Below are 25,117 nucleotides of genomic sequence, written 5' to 3' on the forward strand. Positions count from 1 at the left end.
CCTCATAAGTCACCCTCTCCTTGTAACACCTATGTCATACCCATGTCATTATACAAATTTGTGTCCTGATACGTCACAAAAACACACACATCTACACACACACACACACACACACACATGCACACACACACAGCTGCTAATTTACTTTATGACCTCTGAGGAAAAACTAGAGGAGATAAGCATAATTTCTTCCTGTCTTTTCTGCTCAAAGATCCAGATCCAATCATTAAAGCTTGCACACAGCACCATGGTGTAAAATAAATAAAAACACTTCTAAAATAGTTGAGTTAATTAATAGTTTTTATTCAGTTTTAAGGGCTGTAAATAACCAATAAATTAAGTCAAATAAATGTATAAAGTAATTTAAAGTTTATTACAAACATACAAGAGGGAAAACAACTACATTTTAAATGTCTATACTCTAGACAAAAAATATTTGTTTTGTTTACAAAAAAAAATATGTATTTTATAAATTCACCTGCCATTGGAAAGCATTTCAAGAAGTTAATTTGGACCCTAATTGTGAGATTTTATAACTATCCAAGTATTAAAATGTAAAAAGTAATAAATAAATAAATAAATAAATAAATAAATAAATAAATCACTCATTTACTTTGTTTGTTATCAACATAATTCATGAAGGGAATTATCTAAATTTGTCAAGTTTTTTTTAAAATAAGAGAACATGAACGCACATATTGAAACCTCGCCCTCATCATATAATTTACAATATAAAAACATTATCTTCTTGGAAATACCAAGAAGTCTCCCCATGTGTAATGTTAGAAGTCTGGAAACACTTCGCCCTACTTTCAGTGCCCAAACTTTCAGTTTTGTACTCAATCACTTACACAAATAAGCGCACACACGTTTTTGGGATGCATCCAAACTCTTTCATTCATCTCTCCTGAACATTCCATTCCTGGAGTGATTGCATCAATAACATGAAAAGTTCATCTTGTTGTTAGTGAATGAGGAGCCTTTGTTGTCGTCTGAGAAGAACAAATGTCTCGCTCTGGCTATAGCACTTTGTGAGAGATGTGATTCTCTTTCTTTCACTCTCTGTCTCACCTGAGACACTGTTACAGAAACGTTATTAAGGTGATGCTATTAAGAAGGAGAGAAACAGATACATAATAAGCAAAAGAAAGCTGGTGGATCATCATGATATTGTGTAGCAGCCAAAATACTCAGACTGATCCTGATACTCTTAACAGAGGGATTACCTGAACATACACAATGACCTACAAACACAAAACAATGGGGAACGAGTTCAAGAGGTAACATCTATGGAGTCAACAGAATATTAAAGTCCCCACCCAAACACAGGGACAAGCAAACAAGCTGACATTAAAATCATAAGACCCATGCTAAGTATTGTGTTGCTGAATCATGGGACAGATCACAGACTGCTCAAGGCCCACATATGGGGATAAAGCGCTCTTTACAGAAATCTGAAAAGATGATTTCCTGTTCTACAAAAACTCAACAGCTGTGAATCCCAGTTAACTCATAAGCACAACTGTCAGTTTCCTGTCCAGCAGCCCTATGTATTACCACAGTCAGGGAATGACCCTGGGAACAGACAAATGGGAATTACCAGTGACATCAGATAAATAAAATAAATAAATAAATTTAAAAAAGTGTCAGATCATTCTCAGTTAGACATTGCTATACAGAAGTACTTATAAGTACTATATATATATATATATATATATATATATATATATATATATATATATATATATATATATATATATATATGGATGGATGGATGGATGGATGGATTAGATAGATAGATAGATAGATAGATAGATAGATAGATAGATAGATAGATAGATAGATAGATAGATAGATAGATAATAACAAGTCAAGAAATACATGAAATACATTACAGTTTACAACAATTATCATGTAGAAAATGTAATAATCATAAACAAATTTGACATTTATTGGGTCTCATTCATGAAACATTTGTAAATATACGAGTAAATATGTGAGTGATTTGCGTGAAAAGAGACTTTCCCGAAAACTCTTCTCCTGATTCACAAATACTTCGTAAACGTCAGAAGTGATAGTGAAATGTGTGTGTGTGTTAATGAATTCCAATCAGTCGTAAATGGGACGCGTGTGCACGCTCATTCTCAATTACCATAAATCCCGCCCATTAAATCCGACTGACAACTATATATGGGCATCATATTATGACCCCGAACGGAGGATTTTGGCCATTTTATAGGAAACAATTTCCATAACAATTAAGGGGCCATTAGTTTGCCCAGCCCTATTGAAATCAATTAATTATTTGATTAAAGTGCTCTGTTTGCAGATGCCATTACTGGCTCTCACAATAAAAGTAAAAAGAAAAAACATATGTAATTACTATATATAACATTTTTTTTCAAAATGCTGTGTAATATACCTTATTAAGGTGAATTAAAATGCAGCCTTATTAATGAGCAAAACGTTCGGATGTTAAACAAACTATTTACGCGTGGCTGGGAGCAGGTGTAGATTAACATTTGGACAATACAAACATTTTAATGAATCCGAAAATTTATGATTTACATAAAAATTCATTCTGATCGTGTTTCACGAATGAGACCCATTGTTTGAAAATAATTTCTAAAATTTGAAAAAGAAACAATGTCTGTTTCAGACAGTATTTGTACTTGTAAATATCAATTGTAAACAGATTTTTTTATTATTATGTTTTAATTATGAATCTGTAATTTTGGAGATTTATAGACAAGATTGTGAAATGTTATTAAAATATTTAAGTATTTTTTTATTGTGTTTATTTAGGATAAACTATTAGCTATGAAGAATTTCCTTATAAAGAAGTGAGAAATTTTATTTAAAATGTATTCGGAATGTAATTTCCCTTAATGCAAATGTGAAATGACACTGTAGTCTAAAAAAAAAATTACACATGTTGGACTTTTTTAGTAGACAAATTTAATAATTAAATACATTTGTGAGAGTGTGAAAAATGTGTTGTATAACGTTTCTTTTCTAAAAGGCCCACAGGCCCAAAAGCGCCTAGTTGAAGAAACACCCTCCAACAGAACAACAGTCGTCAAACAGATGAAAAACAGCACAGGAATTGTAAGTGTACATTCTCCAGATTTGAACAGCTCAGTTTTCTGGTTCTCCAAAAGGGGAACAAAGTAGTAAAGCTCAGTCTGGGAGTCAAAGAACACAGCAGCAGAGAAGTAGAATAAAAACAGGAGCTGTTAGCAGTGGAAACAGATTTAAGACAGATTTAAAGGTAGGGTAGGGCTTTTTGTTTTCATAAACATTTTTTTGTTATTCATTTTGAAACTCTTCTTAATAGCAATCAATAATAGAAAAAAAAAAAAGAAAAAAAAAAAGTCTAATCATTGCATTTGATTCTAATGCAGTAATACATTGTCCAACCTGCCAACATATGTATTTAGATACTTCTGCACACCTTATTCGCACAGACATCACACGTCATCATTGCATTCCATAAGTCTATGCAGAGTTGTAGACAGACAGCCACCAAGCACAGTAAACAAACAGCAGCCACTTTTACGGTTCCTCCTGAACCAAAACAACAAGCTTATGCTGCGTTCATGCCATGTCATAGTTGTAATTTAGAGACAACAACCTGTGATGTTCTTCTCATATCTGTTCACGTCCTCAGACTTGGATTTATGCGTTTAACACTATCAACGCCGAAATGAATCTGCAGCAGTCAGGTTGTAAAAGTAAGAGATCTGTAAGCTGTTTATGTTCATTATTATTGTATGTATTGTGTGCTTTGAGACATGAGGTAATTTGACGGCGTCTCTTACGATGCTTTGCTGAATCTGCTCTGACTGTCTGCCTTCATAAATTCAAAAACCCTTCATGTGTTTTGGATGAGCCATAGATTTGGAGATGCCCTCCTAAAGGGAGGGTGGGATCTAATGCTTCAATGCTAGCTTGCTTTTGCTAGCTGCTCCGAAATTGCTTACCCTACCTTTAAAGTGATGAAGTGGCCAAGAATTATACCAAAGCCAATAAAACTGTGGCAAATAAAAGGCTAGGATTGAGGGTGCATTAAGTTCTTAGAATCAAATAAGCATGACAGACAAGCCTAAGAACACATTAGCTCCGAAATTCAGACTCTCATTAATGCTATGCTACTATTGCCTCTGGACATGAAGAAGACAAACATGAGATCAGGACAGGATCTGTTCAGAGAAGAGGGCTGATTTGTGTCAGCTTGGTTATTTCATGTGTAACCTAACCCTTCTGGGCATGACCGTCTCCAAAAATTGGCATGGAAATGTGTGGGAATCGCTGGCTAGATAAGGACTCGTAGGTTTTTTTAGGTGATTCGGTGAATCATAGGTTAGAGATTCTCTCACGTTTGTATGAATTTATTGGGTTGTTTACTGCTGGGGTGCACATTTCTGTGCACATTTTCATTCATCACTACAACAATATGCAAATAAGTGAATACCAGTCTTTTCAATTGTATATACTAATATAGTATGAATTAATATTTTGAATTTCTTTTTATTTTAAAGCTGCAGTCCGTGACTTTTTTTTGTGCTAAAAATGTACAAAAATTATATAATGAGAATATACAACATGAATCCATTTTCCAAACCGTGTTTTTGTCTTATCCTGAATCATTATGGTACACTTATAATAAGTGTTTATATACGGACTATTTCAGACCGGACTGGTAGGACTCGCCGCAGAGTATCACAGTAACTGCGTGACTCGCCATAGACATACACGGAGAAAAGTAGCTCTGGCTAGAATGTTCCTCCGCAAGACGCGTGCAGTTCTGTTTACTAACCGCTAGAGGGCCAAAAATCGCGGACAGCAGCTTTAATATTTTCAGTTATTTTCAATTTTTATGTGCTTATGTGTTATTTTTATTAGTTTTTTTTTTCTATTTAGCTTCAATCAATTTTATTTCAGTTTTAGTAGCACTTCAACTTAAGTTTAAGTTTTTTGTCTAATAATTATATTTGATTTTATTTCAGCTTTATTTCAATAAAGGGAAATTATTTTTAATAATTAAGAGTTTTAGGTAACCATGACAACATTTGTGAATATGATAAACATAAAAAAATAAATAATAATAATAATAATAATAATAACAATAATAATAATAATAATAATAATAATTAAAGAGATAGTTCACCCAAAAATTATCCCATGATTTACTCACCCTCAAACCATCCTACATGACTATCTTCTTTCAGTTGAACACAACTGGGGGGGAATTTGAAAAACCCACAAAAATTTGGGTACAGAACAACCTGAGGATGAGTAAATAATGATGAAATGTCTCTAAGTAAAACTTATATTAAGAATGAATACTAGGAGAGACAGAATACAGTTACAAGCTAGCGATAACAAAACACCAGTTCTGTGCGAGAGGAAATGCAGGTATAATCAAGGCCTCTATGCAGATGATGAAACCCATTTCCGAGAGATTTTCCAAAGTATCAAGCCAAAAAAAAAAAAAAAAAAAAAAAAAGGAAATTACTTTTCTCAGAAAGTGACTCAACAACTTCCTCTTTCCATAGCCTCTTGAAATGATGCCTCCATAGCACTATATCTTCATCATCCACACTGATGGGAACACAGGTATTAAAACCATGGTTAGCACTTGATGACTTAAGTGGAATTTCCCAGGGTTACACAGACAAAGATAAAATCCCAAGATTAAAGGTCCAGTAAGTGGACTATTGATTAAGAATGCATGCTTACGGAATATGACGTAAATTAAAAAGTCATGTCATGAAAGCTTCCTTCATGTACACATGTGCTTTATTCTGTGTTCTCTCTTCAACTGAGCAGTTCAAATAAAAGGTCAGGCAGTACCATTCCAACTGGATGAATGCCGGGAACTGAGTGCTGTTGATGTTTTCCCCTTTTCAATATTAATAGACAAAGCAGAAATCTTGCTCTGATAACCCTTTACCCATAAAAGCCATTTATGAAAATGGCATTCCTTCTTCCTGAACACCTAGACATAAAATGAAAGGTTGTAAGGTTATAAAGGTTATAAAGGGTCCATCAAGATTATACAACTTATTTCTGAAGCTCTTTTCCATCTTTTTACAGAATGTTAATACCAATGCAAATCCTTATTGATAATGTGAAGTTGTATTGGGCATATTCTTGAAACACATACAGATTATGGATGGGTCACACAAGATATGTGTTATGATGTACTTAATTCAATTCACATTTATTTTTTGTATAGCACCTTTCACAATACATATCGTTTCAAAGCAGCTTTACAGAGAATGCATGTCAACATTGCAATTTAAAGAATGCAGTTAGAAAATAATGTAATAATTTAGGCAATTAATTTACTATCACTGTTAGCAGTTTAACTGAAGGTAGAAGCAATGAGCTCCTAGAAAAATCCTATTTTTTTTTTTTTTGGTTCCACATTTATGGAAATCTACAAGATTTTCAGAATTCTTTGATGAATGTATATATTTATATAAATATATTATATATATATATATATATATATATATATATATATATACACACATATATATATATATTTTTTCCCACATTTTTATCAATTTTACTCAGTATATATATATATATATATATATATATATATATATATATATATATATATATATATATATATATATATATATATATATATATATATATAATTATTATTAGTATTTTTTATTTTTTTTTTTGGTTCCACATTTTCCACATTTGGATCCACATTTAATAAAAATGGCTGTCCACCAACGTTTACCATCCAACCTGACAGAACTGGAGAGGATCTGCAAGAAGGAATGGCAGAGGATCCCCAAATCCAGGTGTGAAAAACTTGTTGCATCTTTCCCAAAAAGACTCATTGCTGTATTAGATCAAAAGGGTGCTTCTACTAAATACTGAATAAATAGGACCATGTGATATTTCAGTTTTTCTTTTTTAATAAATCTGCAAAAATGTCAACAATTCTGTGTTTTTCTGACAATATGGGGTGCTGTGTGTACATTAATGAGGAAAAAAAATTCTGTTGTCGTCCAGACAGTTTTTATACACAAGAGTCTTGTGGCAACAACCCACTAAGAAACCCAGTCAATCGAAACCAGCCTATGGTACTTCTTTGTCAAGTCGTTCAGGCATACCATCACTATTTCTGAAAATATCCACATCCCTCCATTGTCTTTATACTTTCATTACTACCTAAAGCAATTATTTTCCTCCACACTCTGCAATTATCAAGCCGGAAGAAAAGAATGGGAGGAGTATTCTGAATTAAAAATATAAAATGTGACAAAACACTAGCCAGGCCTGTATGTGTATGTGGTTGCTGCTTGTGTGCATGTAGTCATGGATCTGAGGAAACTGCTTCCAGGAAGTAGCAAGCTTGTGTGGCTAATCCCAGGACTGACAGTTTCTCAAACACTCCATTAAAATTTCACTCCTTTCCTCTCCTCTCTTCCCAGAGACATTCTTACCAACCTGTATCAGAACTGACCTGGCTCTACCCAGCTGGGGCTTGACCCCAAATGCAGGTGAGGGAGAGAGATCAGAAGTGAGCAATAGACTCATTGTTCTGGACCCAGAGCCTGAGCCGTGACAGGGGGAATGGGTGCGATAGGGGCAGGAATGCTCTAGGATGAACGCACATCAAAGAACTACAGGCAAAAGGCCCGAGAGGGAGGCGTTCTGCGGACATGATTATAGGTACCGAAGTCACTGGAGATAAGAAAGAATGAGGGGTTATTGTTGCGCTTGACAGGCACAGATCTGAAATCAGTTTTGTAGTTTCGCTTAATAATGGCAGATGTTAATGAGAATGTGGAGGCCTGATCCCAGATCAGAATTACGGGGAATTGCAATCAAGGAGGGAGCAAAGGCTTTGAAAACCACCAACTGTGTCTTTCATTTCCTCCGATGCCCTTCTAAGGGAAAGAAAAGGCAAACTGTAATGCTTTATATTTTCCTTAACTCGCAGACCACTCTATATGCTGCAGTTGGCCGCTGCCGCTTCTTTCAAGCATATTTTACGATTAAAGTTATGATTAAAGTTACCGCAAATCTACCTTTTATCTTTTAGTATAAGAAACATGTATGTGTGCCAACAGTAGTTATACTATTAAAACATTTTTTGGTGAGAAAAGTCTAGATCAAAATACTGAATCTAATGCAAAAAGCAGTCAGATGAGCACAATTTTACTAGTACAGAATTTGTTCAGTCATATTTTTCAAATTAAATGCATTAATATGATCAAAAGTGAACGTGAAGACTTTTACATTGTTATAAAAGATTTCTATTTTAAATAAAATACTCTTTACATTGTGTTCTACGTGGTTATCTTTATGTGAACAAATGTGAGGACCCTGGGTAGAATTCTAAAGATAAGATGTCATTACAAGGTTAAAAACCTAAATCATCCAGCTACAAGCTTTTGTCTACAATAAAGCAAGGAAAAGTGAAGACCTCAGCAAGAAACTTGAGCACATAATGCAGCCAAATACTCCATTCTGGTGCCCCATATCCCTTAAAATGACCCTGAATGCAAATTACAGTAACAATGTCAGACATGGCCATGGAGCTTGTGTTAGATAACAGGAACTTCTTTACTCTCTCTCTCTCTCTCTCTCTCTCTCTCTCTCTCTCACACACACACACACACACACACACACACACACACACACACACACACACACACACACACACACTCAAAATCACTACTGTTTTGGTCTTTTTTGCTCCTGCCAAAACCCTGCTGTGTTTTAGCCCAGTCTGGAAAGGGATAGTACAGTAAGGAATGATGCCTAGACATAAATACTGTTTACTGACCGGTGTTGTGACCCAAAAGTCCATCACCATAACAACCCGAAAATTAACCATGAATGCTCTCCATCTTGGGGCAAGGTTTGCGTGATGTAACCAGGCTGTGCACCCCACATTCCTGGGCTGATACAGAGAAGCTTTGATGTGCTTTGAAACAGGGGGCCATTGTGCTAAAATCTGGCCTGCATTTTATCATCCATCACACACCAGAATACCAAGCCACAGAGCCACAGGGGGTCATTACATAATGCAAAATAGCCTACACATAAATCCTGAAAATCTCAAAATTCAGAGCCTGCAAGTGATATCAAAATATCAACACCACCAAAATCTGACAGACTCTGGAAAATGCATGATGCAATGTCTTTTCAACTCTTTGTCTCCATTGCATACACCACTATAAGTAAGAAGATGACGGAGACAGACAGTCTCCAGCTCCTGGTGCTTTCTGGTATTGATTCCAGGAAGACACAGGGGTCAAAGTGGAATGATCTCTTATGGTTTGTGTGGTGTCTGGTCAACTTGATTGACCAGAAGTTTCCCACTAACACTTCACTTACCTTTGGATCACTGGAGATTTCTGAAAGTCATTTTCACCACAGTGTCATTTGAACAGCATCTTAATATTATGTATTGTGTTTAATGCAATTCTGTGCTGAAAATTACATTTGTATTTATTTATTTATTGCACAAAGTGGTCTACTCCTTCCTGCTAGCATTTTATGTATCCTAAATATGAACAATGAACTATTTTCATGCTAATGTTCTAACATTAAGGCTTTATTGTAAATGACGCATAAAAATTTTCTGTTCAAAATTGATTTTCAACTTCATTTGTAGATTGTTTTCTTCACAGATTTCATCACTAGAACATATTGACTCTACTGTGTCCTTGGTAAACAAGTACACTTACACTAACTTAAAAAAAAAAAAAAAGCCTTTATTTGAGGCAAATTTATTGGTCATTATGAACATGTAAACATTTTTTTTTTTTTTTTGAGGAATTAAATCCTTTCTAAATAAAAGTATTTTTATTTAATTTAATTTTATATTTAATTTTATTGTATTTTATATTTTATTTTTTCTTATTGTATTTATTTTTTTTTATCTTACTGACCAACATTGAATCTTACTGTCTATGTTGATTTTATTATTATTATTATTATTATTATTATATTTATTTATTTTTCTTATAGTGAATGTCCAAAGTAATTTCTGACCCTGGTGCAATTACATTTTACATGACAATCGAGAGTCTCAATGCTAGATTATGGTACACTCTAAAAGAATGCTGGGTTAAAAAGCAACCCAAGTTGGGTTGAAAATGGACAAACCCAGCGATTGGGTTGTTTTAACCTAGCAGTTGGGTTAAATATTTGTCCAATCTGCTGGGTAGTTTTATTTAACCTAACTGTTGTTTAAAAATGACTGCATTGTTTGCTTAAAATGAACCAAAATGGTTGGAAATTAACATTTATTAATATGTTTAGTAAATTAACATGTATTAATATGTATTAATAAGATTAATGAATAATATTTAAACAATTACCAATTATTAAATTGCTTATTAATAAATGTTCACCTTTTGATAATAATTGTTGCTTCTAGTAATTATGTGTCTGAGTTTATTATTATTATTATTATTATTTTTTTTTATGTTCAACCTATTTTGGGTTCATTTTAAGCCAGCCATTTAGTAATTTTTAAACAATAGTTAAATAAAACTACCTAGCACGTTGGGCAAACATTTAACCCAACTTGGGTTGTTTCTAACCCAGCTTTTTTTAGAGTGTATGTTTGGTGAAGAGCGTAACAGCATTGATGTAACAAAGAAACAACTTTTAGTTAACAAAAAATGCACAACTGACAAATGTACAAGCATAACAGTTGATATATAGTAGTCAGCAAATATCAAATGACAACATGAGCAGCAGCGAATGGCTAACAGATATCTGTTAATAGCTGGCATGCTACTTTTGTGCTTAGCCTGAGGGTGAGACCGAAATCAGGGTAAATGCTTTGCTGTGCCTCAACAAAGCATCTCTTTCAGCCAGCAAATGGTCATGTGTCCATAAGGGAACGAAGAGGTTTGTTCTAGATATATATCACACTAGTAATAATCTTCAATTTCCAGCCACATCTACAGGTCTCTGTTCTGATAGCAGGCAGCTCATTGTCTGAATGAACAACATCTGCTAGTGTTTAAGACAGATCCAGAGCTACCAGTTGACATACTTTGGTGGGAAAGCAAGGTTGTATGTCTTGATTTGACTTGGATTTACAAAATCTCATAAATGTTTTTCATAACCTTATTGTTAATAAGATTTCTCAGCTTGATAAAATGGTGAGAAACAAGTATTGAAAACATTAACTGATTTTGATATCCTAATATTGGAAGCAGCAATATATAACATTATAACATCATAAGATACTTTCTTTCTTTTTTTTCGAACACAGTTTTGCTTCCCATACCAATTCCCATATCAATCCTTCATCGCTTCTACCGCTTAATGTAGGTTATGATAATAAAACTTGAGATCATGTGGACTTACCTGCTCTGTCTTTCTCAGAAAGTACAGCAGAGGTCTGAAAGAAAGTAAATATAGAAAAATTAATATTTTGCAAATGACAAGGAAATACATTATGTTTCAAAAAAATAAGTATGTTAAGAGGAAAGTTTACCCAGAAATGAAAATTGACAATTTTCTTGCACCTGCAAGTTGTTCCAAACCTGTATGAATTTCTTTTTTTCTGCTGAAGATATTTTGAAGAATATGGGTATCCAAAAATTTGGTGGACCCCGATGACTTCCATAGTGAAAATCTTTTGATTTTCATTTCTGGGTGAACTATACCTTTAAAGGTGCCCTAGATTCAAAAAATTGAATTTACCTCGGCATAGTTATATAACAAGAGTTCAGTAACGTAACATGGAAATGACATACAGTGAGTTTCAAACTCCATTGTTTCCTCCTTCTTATATAAATCTCATTTGTTTAACCCTTAAATGCATACCTCGGGTCTTTTGTGACCCGGGACATAATTCACTACCCTCCTCTTCGTTCATTTTTTAAAGTTAGACATCAACCTTCTTGGTATTCCTCAATCAATTCATTATAAAGAATATTACAAGAAAAAAATCATAAAATTATAAAAGAATGCCTATTTTTGTATTCATTTTTTGTATAAATTGTATAGGGTCGCAAACGACCCTAGGCGTGTATGAGTGTACATATTTTTTTCTGCACGACAATAATTGAATCTTACATGACTGAATAAGTGCAATTCACCTTTATTCCACAAGGTGGCAATGTCTGATACACAATTCTGAAGTGACGACTCATTCAGACAGAAAACGAAATAATAAGAGAAACATGAAATGGCTCAGCGATTTACTGCAGAGCAAGTACTGAACGCAATCAAATATGACTGTAACTGTTACTGGATGGATCTGGTGAAGCTGTTAGTGATAGAAATATTGATTTTGAAGATGTTGAAAATGAAATAGTTTTGAGAATACGTTTGAGATCACGAATGGGCTTATATTCGTGACCTGAAACATAGCCTATTATTTGCTCGATGTACTGGGAAATGAGCTCTGACGAGGACAGTGGTGATGGCATAAAACATCTGCTCAGAATGAGCCCTTTCAAGCTCCAAAAGGTAACAAAATATGTTTTATTTTATTCTTCTGTAATTGTTACTCTAATATCATAGGAGTTTTATATTATCACGACAGGTAGAGATCCTTCCATGTTAGATATAGTTCCGGGTCGATAAAGACCCGAATATGTAAGAATGATTGGCGAAACAGTCATGCATTTAAGGGTTAAAAGACCTCAGAAGAACAGCCGAATCTCAACATAACAGTTACGTAACAGTCGGGATCATTAATATGTACGCCCCCAATATTTGCATATGCCAGCCCATGTTCCCAACATTATGAAAGGAATTACACATCTGGATCTGCACAGCTGAATCAACAGACTAGGTAAGCAAGCAAGAACCACAGTAAAAAATGGCAGATGGAGCGATAATAACTTACATGATCCATGATAACATGATATTTTTAGTGATATTTGTAAATTCTCTTTCTAAATGTTTCGTTAGCATGTTGCTAATGTACTGTTAAATGTGGTTAAAGTTACCATTGTTTCTTACTGTATTCACGGAGACAAGAGCTGTCGCTGTTTTCATTTTTAAACATTTGCAGTCTGTATAATTCATAAACACAGCTTTATTCTTTATAAATCTCTCCAACAGTGTATCATTAGCCGTTAGCCACGGATCACAGCCTTAAACTCATTCAGAATCAATGTAAACATCAAAATAAACACTGTACTTATATTAGCTGTTTGAACTTTTTTATGTTGTTTAAGACAAGCGCAGCTCTTGGGGCGTGGAGCACGAGAATTAAAGGGCCACACACCCTGAATCGGCTCATTTCTAATAATGCCCCAAAATAGGCAGTTAAAAAAAAATATTTTAAAAAATCTATGGGGTATTTTGAGCTGAAACTTCACAGACACATTCAGGGGACACCTTAGACTTATATTACATCTTTAAAAAAAAGTTCTAGGGCACCTTTAAAGCCATGAAATACATTTTATCATGTCTACATTGTAAAAAGTGCTATATAAATAATGGTGACTTGACCTGACATGTCTGAATGTTAGCTTTGATTTGAAATTCCTGAAATGGAATTCAGATAATGTTGTATGAATCCATAATTCACTTTTCATCAAGATCCAGGGAGGACCAATAAAACAGTTCAGTTTCACAATGTAACTCTATAAACATAGTTTACATTTCAAACCAAGCCAGTATAAACTAGCCTACCACCTGTCCCTGTGAGTAAAACACTGTGTGTGTTTGTGTATGTGTTCATGCCCACCAAGTGCAGCTGGCCAAGAAATAAGGCCATTTGTGTAGCCTCTGCAACCTTGAAAACACCCTCCTCCTTATGAACCAGATACGAGATACCCCACCACACACACACACACACACACACACACACACACACACACACACACACACACACACACACACACACACTCTCTTTGGGTTTTCATCTTTTACGGGGACATGATTCCAAAGACATAATGATTTTTATATTGTAGACTGACTATAAGAAAGTAGAAAGACTATTATAACCCCTAACCCTAAACCTACCAATCACAGAAAACTTTCTGCATTTTTACATTTTCAAAAAACATCATTCTGTATGATTTATAAGCCGTTTTCCTCAAGGGGACCAAAAATATTCCCTGCAAGGATTTTGGATATTGCCATCTTTGTGGGGAGATTTTGTCCTCATAACGTAGGGTATACCTGTACCACACACACACACACACACACACACACACACACACACACACACACACACATACTTGTTTTTGTGAAATGTGGGGACATTCCATAGGCGTAATGGTTTTTATACTGTACAAACCGTATTTTCTATCCCCCTACACTACCCCTACCCCTAAACCTAACCCTCACAGGAAACTGTGCACACTTTTACTTTCTCACAAAAACTCATTCTGTGTGATTTATAAGCCTTTTGAAAAGTGGGGACATGCTGAATGTCCTCATATTTCACCTCTTTTTGTAATACCTATGTCATACCCATGTCATTATACACATTTGTGTCCTGATATTTCACAAAAACAAGTACACACACACACACACACACACAGGTTTGTTTTTGTGAATTGTGGGGACATTCCATAGGTGTAATAGTTTTTATACTGTAGAAACCGTATTTTCTATCCCCCTACACTACCCCTACCCCTAAACCAACCCATCACAAAAAACTGTCACATTTTTACTTTCTCAAAAAAAAAAAAAAAAAAAAAAACAATGTATGATTTATAAGCCTTTTGGAAAGTGGGGACATGGGATAATGACCTCATAAGTCACCCTTTTCTTGTAATACCTATGTCATACCCATGTCATTATACACATTTGTGTCCTATGTCACAAAAAAAACACACACACAGAAAGAGAAAGAGAGAGAGAGAGAGAGAGAGAGAGAGAGACATATGCTTACATATCCTCTAAAATGCCTGATAGTTTGTTTTATCTTCATATGTCCATAATGTATTATCCATAATTTGTTAGATCATGTGTGTACTTACTGATAACACTGATAAAAGTTTGTTTTTCAACCACGGAGGGTATGAGACAAAAAGAAACCGCTGCATAGTTTTACCATGTCGGCACGTCTCAGTGGAAAACACACAGATGAAAAATACCAAAAAAGTGTGTCTAAGTGATTATTTCAGCCTCAGTATTTTGCCTGGAAGAATGATTAATCTGCTTGGCATACGCTTTCCAAATTTAGCACAATTGCGGATTTGGTTAATGACCTTTGCAAAATCTCTTCCTGTGCTTAAACAGGAAGTTTTGGTGGGACATACTGTCATTTGGTGGGACATATATGTCACAATAAACCATGGTTTGCCATAGTATGCTTGCCATGCAGTTCCAGGTGGTAGTTTGTGGAGGGACATTTTCATTGCTTGAGAGGATCTGATTGGACAAAAATCTACATAGTCTAGGATGAGTCATTAATACTTTCGGTCTGTTTTTCTAGAAAAAAGAGACTGTGTATATATATATATATATATATATATATAAAATCAAACTGTCACATGTTTAGTAGTACACTACAGTGTTGTAATTGTTAGCTAATATTATTATTTTTTAACATTTCTAAAATAAAATATAAATATTACATGAAAAACTTACATGTGAAAAAGCTAATTATAAATTACAAATGTTGCCTTGGGAACTGACCGAAATAAAATAAGTTTAAGGTAAAGTACTAAAATAACTAAAATGGAGTTAAAGCTAAAACAAAAACTAAACAAACTAAAGAACTAAAGAAAATGATAAAGCACAAACAATATTACTAAAATGTACACTAAAATGAAAACTGTAATTATAAAATAAAAGCCAATTCAAATTATTAATACATACTAAATAATGAATAATACTACACTATACTAAGAATACTAAAATATCACTGACACTAGATGACCTCAAAGCTAAAAGACATAGACAAAAAGCTAATTTTGATTTAATGGGGCCTCTAAATGACTCTTTCCTGAAAGAGCAATAACTATTAATAACTGTTCCTTTGTTAGTTATTGTTCATTATTCGTGTGTTGACTTTTTAGTCAGACAGAACAGGAATTTCTGTGGTTCCAAAGGAATGTCGGGGTCTCAGTCTCCGGGTGACCTTCATCCATAGAACTCCTGCTCTGTCCGCTGATCTTTGACCTTGTGTAATCCCAAAGTCCCTGGAACAGATCATACTGACAGAAACAACTCCATCATCTGCCTCGAAAAGAGCGATGCATCCTGTTATATGAAGAATGTGGCTCCTCAAAACATCAGAGCATATTCTTCTTCTTTATCTCTTTCTTCTGTGTTTTTTCATGTTCTATCTCTATCTCCCAATTCCTTTATTGCCCTCCGTTATCACATTGTCTTATTTTATCTACCCTTGTTTTTTGTGTCTACATTCTTTTTTTTTGTTAACACACCCTCATCTTTGCGTCCACCCATCCTCCCCCCATGAAGCCAGATGCACACTGGGTATTATACATGTATGTGAGGGGTGCGAGTGTCATATCTAAGGAGTGTTATCTAAGGAGTGATTGTGATCTTAATGGACATAGTGTACCTCAGACATTCAAAAATCACACTATGTGAAAATATCTGCCTTGGTTTTCATGTTAGTATCGCATCTATCCCTGTTATTCTCATAGCAAAGCATGTGCATTACTATAAAGAGATAAGGCAACTTTTTTAAAGGATTTTTGGTGTGAATGATGAACAAATGTTCAAAGGTGAAGTGTGACAATGAATACAGTCAGTCACTCTCCAGTCCAGAAGGGGGCGTCCACAGAAATGCAACGCTGTTTGCTAACTGCCACTACAGGAAAAAGTGCAGAAAAAAAGGAAAGATATTCATAGTATGTTTACGTCTAATTTATAATTTCTCACATAGCATTACATTTACCTCAGGCAAGTCATTTAGTGTCCACAGCATGTTAGTTCACTAGAGAAATGAACTCTAGAGGGGAGCATTTCACTAAACATATGCACTATATTAGCTTATATATTCACTATACTTACTTTACGTGCAAGTAATATCTTAATTTGTTATGTTTAAATAAACTTTTCATGAAAACAAGTTATGACAGTAACTGTGTAAAAGATTATATTTCAAAAATGAATTGGAGTAGTAAAATAATATTGAAATTATAATTAGATTTAGAAGTTATTGCAAAACCTGCCTTTTGTGCAATTTACATGTCTATTTTTTTTTATTTGACTTTTCTTTATTATATCTGAAAAATAAATAGGAACTGAATTGAATAGTTTGGGCTCTGTTGTTAACTGTAACCTAACATCATAGTAATTAAAAACAGATAGTCCCGCCTCAAACTCACACCATTGATAAAATCATTGTTGCATTTTGGCTGGTCAGGATTTGGCTAACGTATAGCTTTAGCTGTATTCACGCCATGTTGTAATTACGTACATAAAGCTCTGTATGCTTTCGAAACGCTCTTGTGGTACTTTGATGTCATACACCGATTGGTTGAACACACCTTAAATCTGCAGTGGTCAGGTGATACAGCGGCCACGTGGTAAAAGTCATAACTCTCAGAAACAAGTTGTAATTACACGTTTTACAAGCACATGAAGGCTTTTTACAATTCAGAATCGTTATGGTAATTAAAACATGGCGTGAAAGCACATTTTCTCTCCATTAAGCTGGAATAAGAGAAAGTATTTTAACATAAAAAAAAATAAAAAAATAAAAATCACACTTCGCCTTTAATATCCCTAATTTCTGAAATGCTCAGGTTAGTACGGAAGAGGATTAGGGCCAAATAATAATAAAAAAATAAAACCATCTCGAGATTAAAGTTGTTAAATTTTGAGAAAAAAAACGTTAAATTTCGAGAAAAAGGTGGAGATAAAATGTTGAGAATAAACTCATTAAAGTACGAGAAAAAACTCATTAAATTTCAAGAAAAAAGTTGAGATAAAATGATGAGAATAAACTTGTTAAATTTCGAGAAAAAAATCGTGATAAAATGTTGAGAATAAAGTTGTTAAATTACGAGAACAAATGTGTTAAATTATGAGAAAAATGTCATTAAATTTTGAGAAAAAAGTCGAGATAAAATGTTGAGAATAAATTCATTTTCTCAAAATTTAACGACTTTTTTCTCATAATTTAATGAATTTGTTTCATAATCTAACAACTTTTTCTTGTAATTTAATGAGTTTATTCTCAACATTTTATCTCGACATTTTTTTCTCGAAATTTAGCGAGTTTTTTCTCGTAATTTAACGAGTTTATTCTCAACATTTTATCTTGACTTATTTCTTGAAATTTAACGAGTTTTTTCTCGTAATTTCATGAGTTTTTTCTCAACATTTTATTTCGACTTTTTTTCTTGAAATTTAACAACTTTAATCTCGAGATGGTTTTATTTTTTATTATTGCTTGGCCCTAATCCTCTTCCGTAGGTTAGACTCAAGACTTTTCCTCTCCTTAAAATATATTCTACCAAACAGCACTATTTCTCCATAGCTGAGGACAAATCCACCCATTGCATTCCACTCCTTGTTGATGGTGCTGATACTGATGTCTGGATAAAGCGTTGTCTTGCACCCAATCTGTCTAGGGAACACACACTGACACCAATACACACATGGGTTTACTCACACATACCTGAATGGTTTATCTGAATCACACAGACAGATAAACATAGATAGACATAATCAGTATAAAAAAAAAAAAAAAAAAAACTTCCCAGCAACATTGATGGTTCTCAGATTTACGGCTAAATAATGACCTTTGCATTGTTAGCTAACGGCAAAAAAGTCCCATGCTGGCACACTGCGAGATATCAACAGTAAATCACCCACAAACACTCATACATAGACATGCATGCCAACACGATTGTAAAGCATTGCACAAAATAGTGTGCATTAAAAAGCCCACAACCCGTCAACTCAGGTTTCGCAACCATAATGTCAAATTACGAGTCTCCAAATACTATGAAACATGATGCAGTAGAGAGTTAGCCATATTATCATAGCGTGACTGTGACCACCACAGTCCACACTCTACATTCCTTTATGTGTGGGCCTGTTGTTTTCTCAAATTCACAGAAACAACTCAAGGCCACCGACAGTGAAATACTATTAATACTTTGGAGAGCTTCTGGCATACTCAGGATAACTATATTTGAGTCAGAGCTCTGTTATCATGTGCTATCCCAAACACACCACCCACCACCCTCATATGAGTGGAAAGATGGTTAAAATGAGCTCAGAACAAAAGAAGAAAGACAGAGAGGAAACAGGGAATGAGGTGGAATAAAAATAGGACAATGAGATGAATAAATGAATAGAAACAAATAAATAATAGAAATAACTATTAGCTATAGCTATTACTCTCCACCTACTGACCTAATGTGTAAATATTATGGGAAGCGTGCTAGCTAGACATGCCCCAAGTTTGGTTTGAGGATGAAAAACGTACCAAGCACAGTGTTCTCTTGCCATTCCTGATTTCTAACATGCACTCACAGCATTTGGTGTGGCCTTGCGGCTATCAGAGCAGAAACGAAAGCTGATGCTCTCTGTATGTTTTCCGTCGTCATGTACTTGAATTTCACAAGCTTATTTTGTCCATTATATTGAAAGATCTGAAAAAAAGAAGAAGAAGAAAAAAAAAACACATACATTTACCTGCCCATAGACCCTCCCTTGAAAGTGAACAAAAGAGATGGATTAGATGGGTATGTGTCTGCCTTGCTACTTGTGATCCGATCGACCAAAACACATCTTAATACCAGGTGTAAACAGATCCTTAGTACACCTTAACAACCACATAGCAACACCATGACAACTATCCACAACACTCTAGAATCACTGCAATGACAAAACTGAAAATCTAGAACTTAAAACATTTCACCGTTTTTAAAATTGAGTGCGGAAAAAATTGTTTACAGTGTAGTAATTCTTCAGGGTCCATCACACTTGCCCGGCAGCACGGGACCACCCAAGTACACAAATGTCATATGTTACATTTCAGTCATGAGAGTGAGAGTTTTTTTTTTTTTTTTGTATGTGTGTGTGTGTTTAAGTATGCAATCATGTGTGCAAGTGTGTGTCCCATGTCGTTATGGGGCAGGATTGGGTCACATTTTTTGGCCTGTAAGGTCCCTGGGCACAGGTTGTCACGGCATTAGGGATCAGAGGTCGTATCAGATGTCCAACAGAAAAAACAACGGGGCAAAGCACTCAAGTACTTATTTACTCTCTCTGTGTGTGTGTGTGTGTGTGTGTGTGTGTGTGTGTGTGTGTGTGTGTGTGTGTGTGTGTGTGTGTGTGTGTGTGTGTGTGTGTGTGTGCACGCATTTTTGTGACATATCAGGAAATATACAATATACAAATGTGTATAATGACATGGGTATAACATAGGTATTACAAGGAGAGGGTGACTTATAAGGACATTACCCCATGTCCCCATTTTTCAAAAGGCTTATAAATCATACAGAATGAGTTTTTTTGAGAAAGTAAAAATGTGCACAGTTTCCTGTGATGGTAAGGTTTAGGGGTAGGGGTAGTGTAGGGCGACATACGGTTTGTACAGTATAAAAACCATTGCGCCTATGGAATGTCCCCACAATTCACAATGTGTGTGTGTGGAGCAGGTTGAAGAGCAAAATATACCAGCCCCCTAGTCTGGTTAAGAATGTGCAGCTGGTAGGGGTCTGGCTGGCCCACCCAAAGTCTGAGTGGGTATGTGTGAGTGTGTGTGTGCGTGTGTCTTAATGACCATTCTTACTGCACCTTCTTTGACAGATACAAATGTGTTTATTAAAGAAGAACGTAATGATAAAGATACATATACACATATTATGTGCATGTACTGTATATACAAACCAGGTACTGCTTCTGATTCAAAAGGGACCTTATTTAGTGTTTATACTCATATATTATATATATATATATTATATATATATATATATATATTCTGTTCATAGAGTATGCAGACACACAGATGCTATCAATACCCCCTGAACCGCAAACATTTTCCATAACTAATGAAGGCATTCCTGCACGTGCACTGAGAAACGTGGGAAAAAACCAACCTTTTTTTTTTCTCCCTCTCCGCGGTGAGAACACTCTTCTTTACCCCATAATAACTTCCATATGTTTTATCCAAACCATTTTGGCAGGAAGTGATGTAAACTGTCCCTCAGGGCATGTTACATGGCGTAAACTGTATCCCTGACTCAGTTATCACTGTTGACATTTCAAACTACAATCCAAGCCAGCTGCATACAGAAACGGTCCAATCGTATTGATGAGAACTTGAATATACAAACTCAAAAGTTTAATACTATAACTAATCCTATCACCAACAAGTGTATTTCAATATCCTGGTATTTCCATCATTATGATATTGCAATATTATATATATATATATATATATATGGTCTTATCATGCTACTGTAAAAATATACAATAATCTTTTGTGCATGTGGTATGGTTTGAACAATTTGATGTTTAGGGACCCACAGGAAGTAAAAGTACAGCACTGGACAATGAGGGTACCAAAGAAAAGACTATTTGTACCAATTCTACTTACAAAGGACATAAAGAGGACAATGACTGATCCCAAGCTAATATTATTTTTAGGTTTTGTCATGCCTCAGTTGCTTTTTGCTTGCTCATTGGGGATTTCCAAGGCACTATAATCCGTTGGTTTATAACAGTTTGTACTGTAAAATGCTACATATCAAAATTAGAATTGAATGGAACTGGTCAGTAAGGGACAGTTGTCTCTCTCTATGCCTTGAAATAATTTGCATTCCCTATAGGCTAGAAAGGTTGATGGTTCAATAAAAAAAAGGCAAGATCAGGAAATATATGTGATTTCTGGAGAGATTCATACTCTTATGGTGAAGAACATTCCCTCCAAATGTCACTAACCTCACAATAGCTGGTATTTCCCCCTTTTTTTTGGCCCTAATTGACTCTGTGGATTAGAGAAAGAAAGTCGGGATGCAAATCCCTGTAATCCAGTATAATCCAGGATCCAATAACAATGGAAGATGCTGAATTAAGCAGACGGCACTTTGGGAAAACAAGAAATGAGGCTAACCTATGGTGCAGGATTAGGGTGCCATGCAGAGGCACATGAGGAGGGGGCTAATTACCCTGCTGGGCACAGTGGTCCGAGAAAGAGACAAAAGAGCAAGACCAATGCTGCCTGGATGCTAAAAATCAAAGACAACTGAGAATTTATGCCTAGCCTTGTACATCCATCCTAAAACCTCTAAAATATCCACTTTGATCCACAATGTCTCCTTATACTTTTAATGAATTTATCTATATTTATACATTTCACTCTACCTGGAAACCATACACACACAAAATCACATGACTAGTTCTAGAGAGCAATGAGATTAAATTGAGATCAAATGGATACTCTGTTTTATATCTCGTGCTACTCAGATTTTTCTGCTGAAAGACTCTCACATGTGAGTTTGAAAAAAAAGATCCATCTCACAAACTGCTCAGATTCGCCAAGATACCAAAGTCAACAATCACAAGTCAGAGATTTTAACATGAACTCCAACATTTCTCATCAAATTCTTCCAAGATCACATCGGAGTTATCCTGTTCATATTCATTTATAGCTTTGCATATTTATATTATGTAACATTTTTTTCTAATTTGTATTTATTTTTATTTTTCCCATAGACTTATCATAAACACCAAAATGGAATAAAACAACTGTCAAAGACTCCATTTCCCATAATCCTCTGCCTGGACTGATCAACCATGATTGCTTACACCTGTGTCTCATCACCTCATTATCTTTGTGTTTCTGTCTATATTAACCTGGTTCATTCAGTCACTCAATGCTAGATCTTGTATAATGCATTTCTGAGCCTTTGTACCTTGTTTTCTCCTGTGCATTTGTTTCTTTGGTTTTATTGCATTCCTGGATTTTCCCTGTTTTTGCCTGGGGTACCTCGCTAAATACATCTGAGATGATTTGACAGATGCTAGATCTTCTAATTGTGATAATGGATCTCTGGCTAATTTGTTTCTTTAAATGAATTTTTGGAATGGATTAAAATATCAGGATTAAGTTATCTGAGATTACTGCGCATTTTCGTGTTTCTTGTAAAGGGCAGATGTATCGATACTCGAAACCACGATCAACAATGCAGCGACTGGCTGGCGGCAAGACAGCAACGTAATGACATCATATAATTTGAAAAGACACCTGACAAAAACTTGACGAATTTCTGGACCTTTATAATGAAACAGCCAAGCGAACGACATGACATTACGACATAAATGTTATAATAGATGAATGAAATGTGCACTGTTTTTTTTTTTTTTTACATGATTCCCAAATATTTAGATATAGTAGTACATTTTTATTTCAATGTTGTAATTCGCAATTCATTTAATTGTATCTTTGAAGCAGATTTGTTATGTGCCAGCATTAATTAAAGTCAAGATCAAGTTATATGCATAAAGCCACTCCCATAATAGCTGTCACCATTCAAATTAATGCACGGCTCAGAGTAACTGTACAAGCATTAGTGTAAGACTCCAATACAATTGAAAACCAATAATTCCATCACGTATAAATCTTTCAATGAGTAAAACAGGCTGTGCCTATAGTATGATAGACTACACAACATTTAGGGTGCGTTCACACTTGTCATGTTTGGTTCGATTAAAACGAACCCTGGTGCGATTGCTCTGTTAGTGTGGTTCATTGAGCATGTGTGAACGCTGCCATCCGAACCCTGGTGCGCACCAAACAAGCGGACTGAGGGTGTTTTCACACCTATGGATCGCTTGTTTTGTTCCAAAACAGGGACTAAATTTGTTACAATGTTGTTCTGTTCAGGCAAGTCACATGCGAGTACAACTGTCCTCTTATTGGTCAGAGTTTTCGCTGCGTCATCCATCAAAATAATGATTGACAAGCTAGCTCCATGAGCTTATTGTGGCTTTATTTGTAACTGTCGAGACACAAACAAACACTTTATAAATGTAGCCGCCTCTACCTCAGTTAAATTATATTCTCCATTCATATTAGCTGCGGCAAATTCAAACCCGCGCTCTTTCTCTCTCTCTCCGTCTCTGGATTTCCCAGCGCTGTCTAGTAGGCGACCTGTTGTCCGTGTGTCTGTCGAGAGAGACCATCTGAATTTTATAATGAAGCAGAGCGGGAATTGAGACTTTGTCGGGACAGCATTCTCGCACGGAGAAGTGTAATTACACAACAGAGGCGCTCGTTGGTTTTCAGATATGGTAAATAATGTGCTCACTCACAGAATCAGACATTACTGCTTTTTATATCATATTTTCCATTATCAAAATGATATCATTTAGTTCGTTGGTCCGTTAACTGGGTCGATTGCTTTCACCTCTTCAAGCAGGTCTCGGTACGCTTGTTTGGTCCGCTTTTGGTGCGCACCCAAGTGCGATTGCTGCTTTCACACCTGCCCAAACGAACCGCACCAAAGGGGCAAACAAACTCTGGTACGATTCAACCGAACTAAATGAGGCAGGCGTGAAAGCACCCTGAGACCACTGAAAAGGTCTCGGTCTGCTTCCAAACGAACTCTGGTGCGGTTCGAATGATATATGAATGCAACACGGACTAAAGACATGTAAACGAACCAAAAACAGGAAGACGAGACCCTAAAAAGGACAAAATCCTCACGCACGTCGGTTTTTCTTGTCATAGTCTTGAGTTTGCCCATCACAGGCATCAGACGCGCGTCTCCACACAGCAGACTGTTTGGGTGTGACGGATGGATTCCCGCCGCTGTTTTGACTTCTTTACACATTTTATAAGCTCTTCATGAGTTCCCAGCAGGCCAAAATACCATCACATGCAGGTTACACACACACAACAAGCGCATTTACCTCAGCATACAACATGGTTTTGGATTTTAAATTATTGTCCCTGGATAAGTAGAGTACTCTTGAAATAAATTAGCAGTGGCTGGGACAGATTTAAGTATCAATTCCACTTAAAAAGATGCAATCTAATCCTGTTTACATGAAATAAGCCTGCTCACGAGCAGGTTTAAGCTTATGGACCTGTTGCTATGGCAGCAAGTCCAGGATGAGTGTTGAAGAAACAAACAATTCAAGATCATGCCAAATTGTCATCAATCAATTCCAACCGAGTTAGCGACGTACGGAGAAC

The 25,117-nt window shown here is 35.4% G+C and overlaps 1 protein-coding gene across 3 annotated transcripts in view; it reads right to left on the reverse strand.

The window, feature by feature from the left end:
- Positions 1-25,117, reverse strand: part of dlc1 (DLC1 Rho GTPase activating protein) — a 149,772-nt gene that overhangs the window by 73,511 nt on the left and 51,144 nt on the right. For all 3 annotated transcript variants that reach the window (XM_067402848.1, XM_067402847.1, XM_067402849.1), the window contains exon 5: positions 11,374-11,407. In XM_067402848.1, coding sequence (XP_067258949.1) covers positions 11,374-11,407 — 34 coding nt within the window. The remainder of the gene's footprint in view (positions 1-11,373; positions 11,408-25,117) is intronic.

Source organism: Chanodichthys erythropterus, chromosome 12 (assembly GCF_024489055.1).
Source record: "Chanodichthys erythropterus isolate Z2021 chromosome 12, ASM2448905v1, whole genome shotgun sequence".
Lineage (NCBI taxonomy): Eukaryota > Metazoa > Chordata > Actinopteri > Cypriniformes > Xenocyprididae > Chanodichthys > Chanodichthys erythropterus.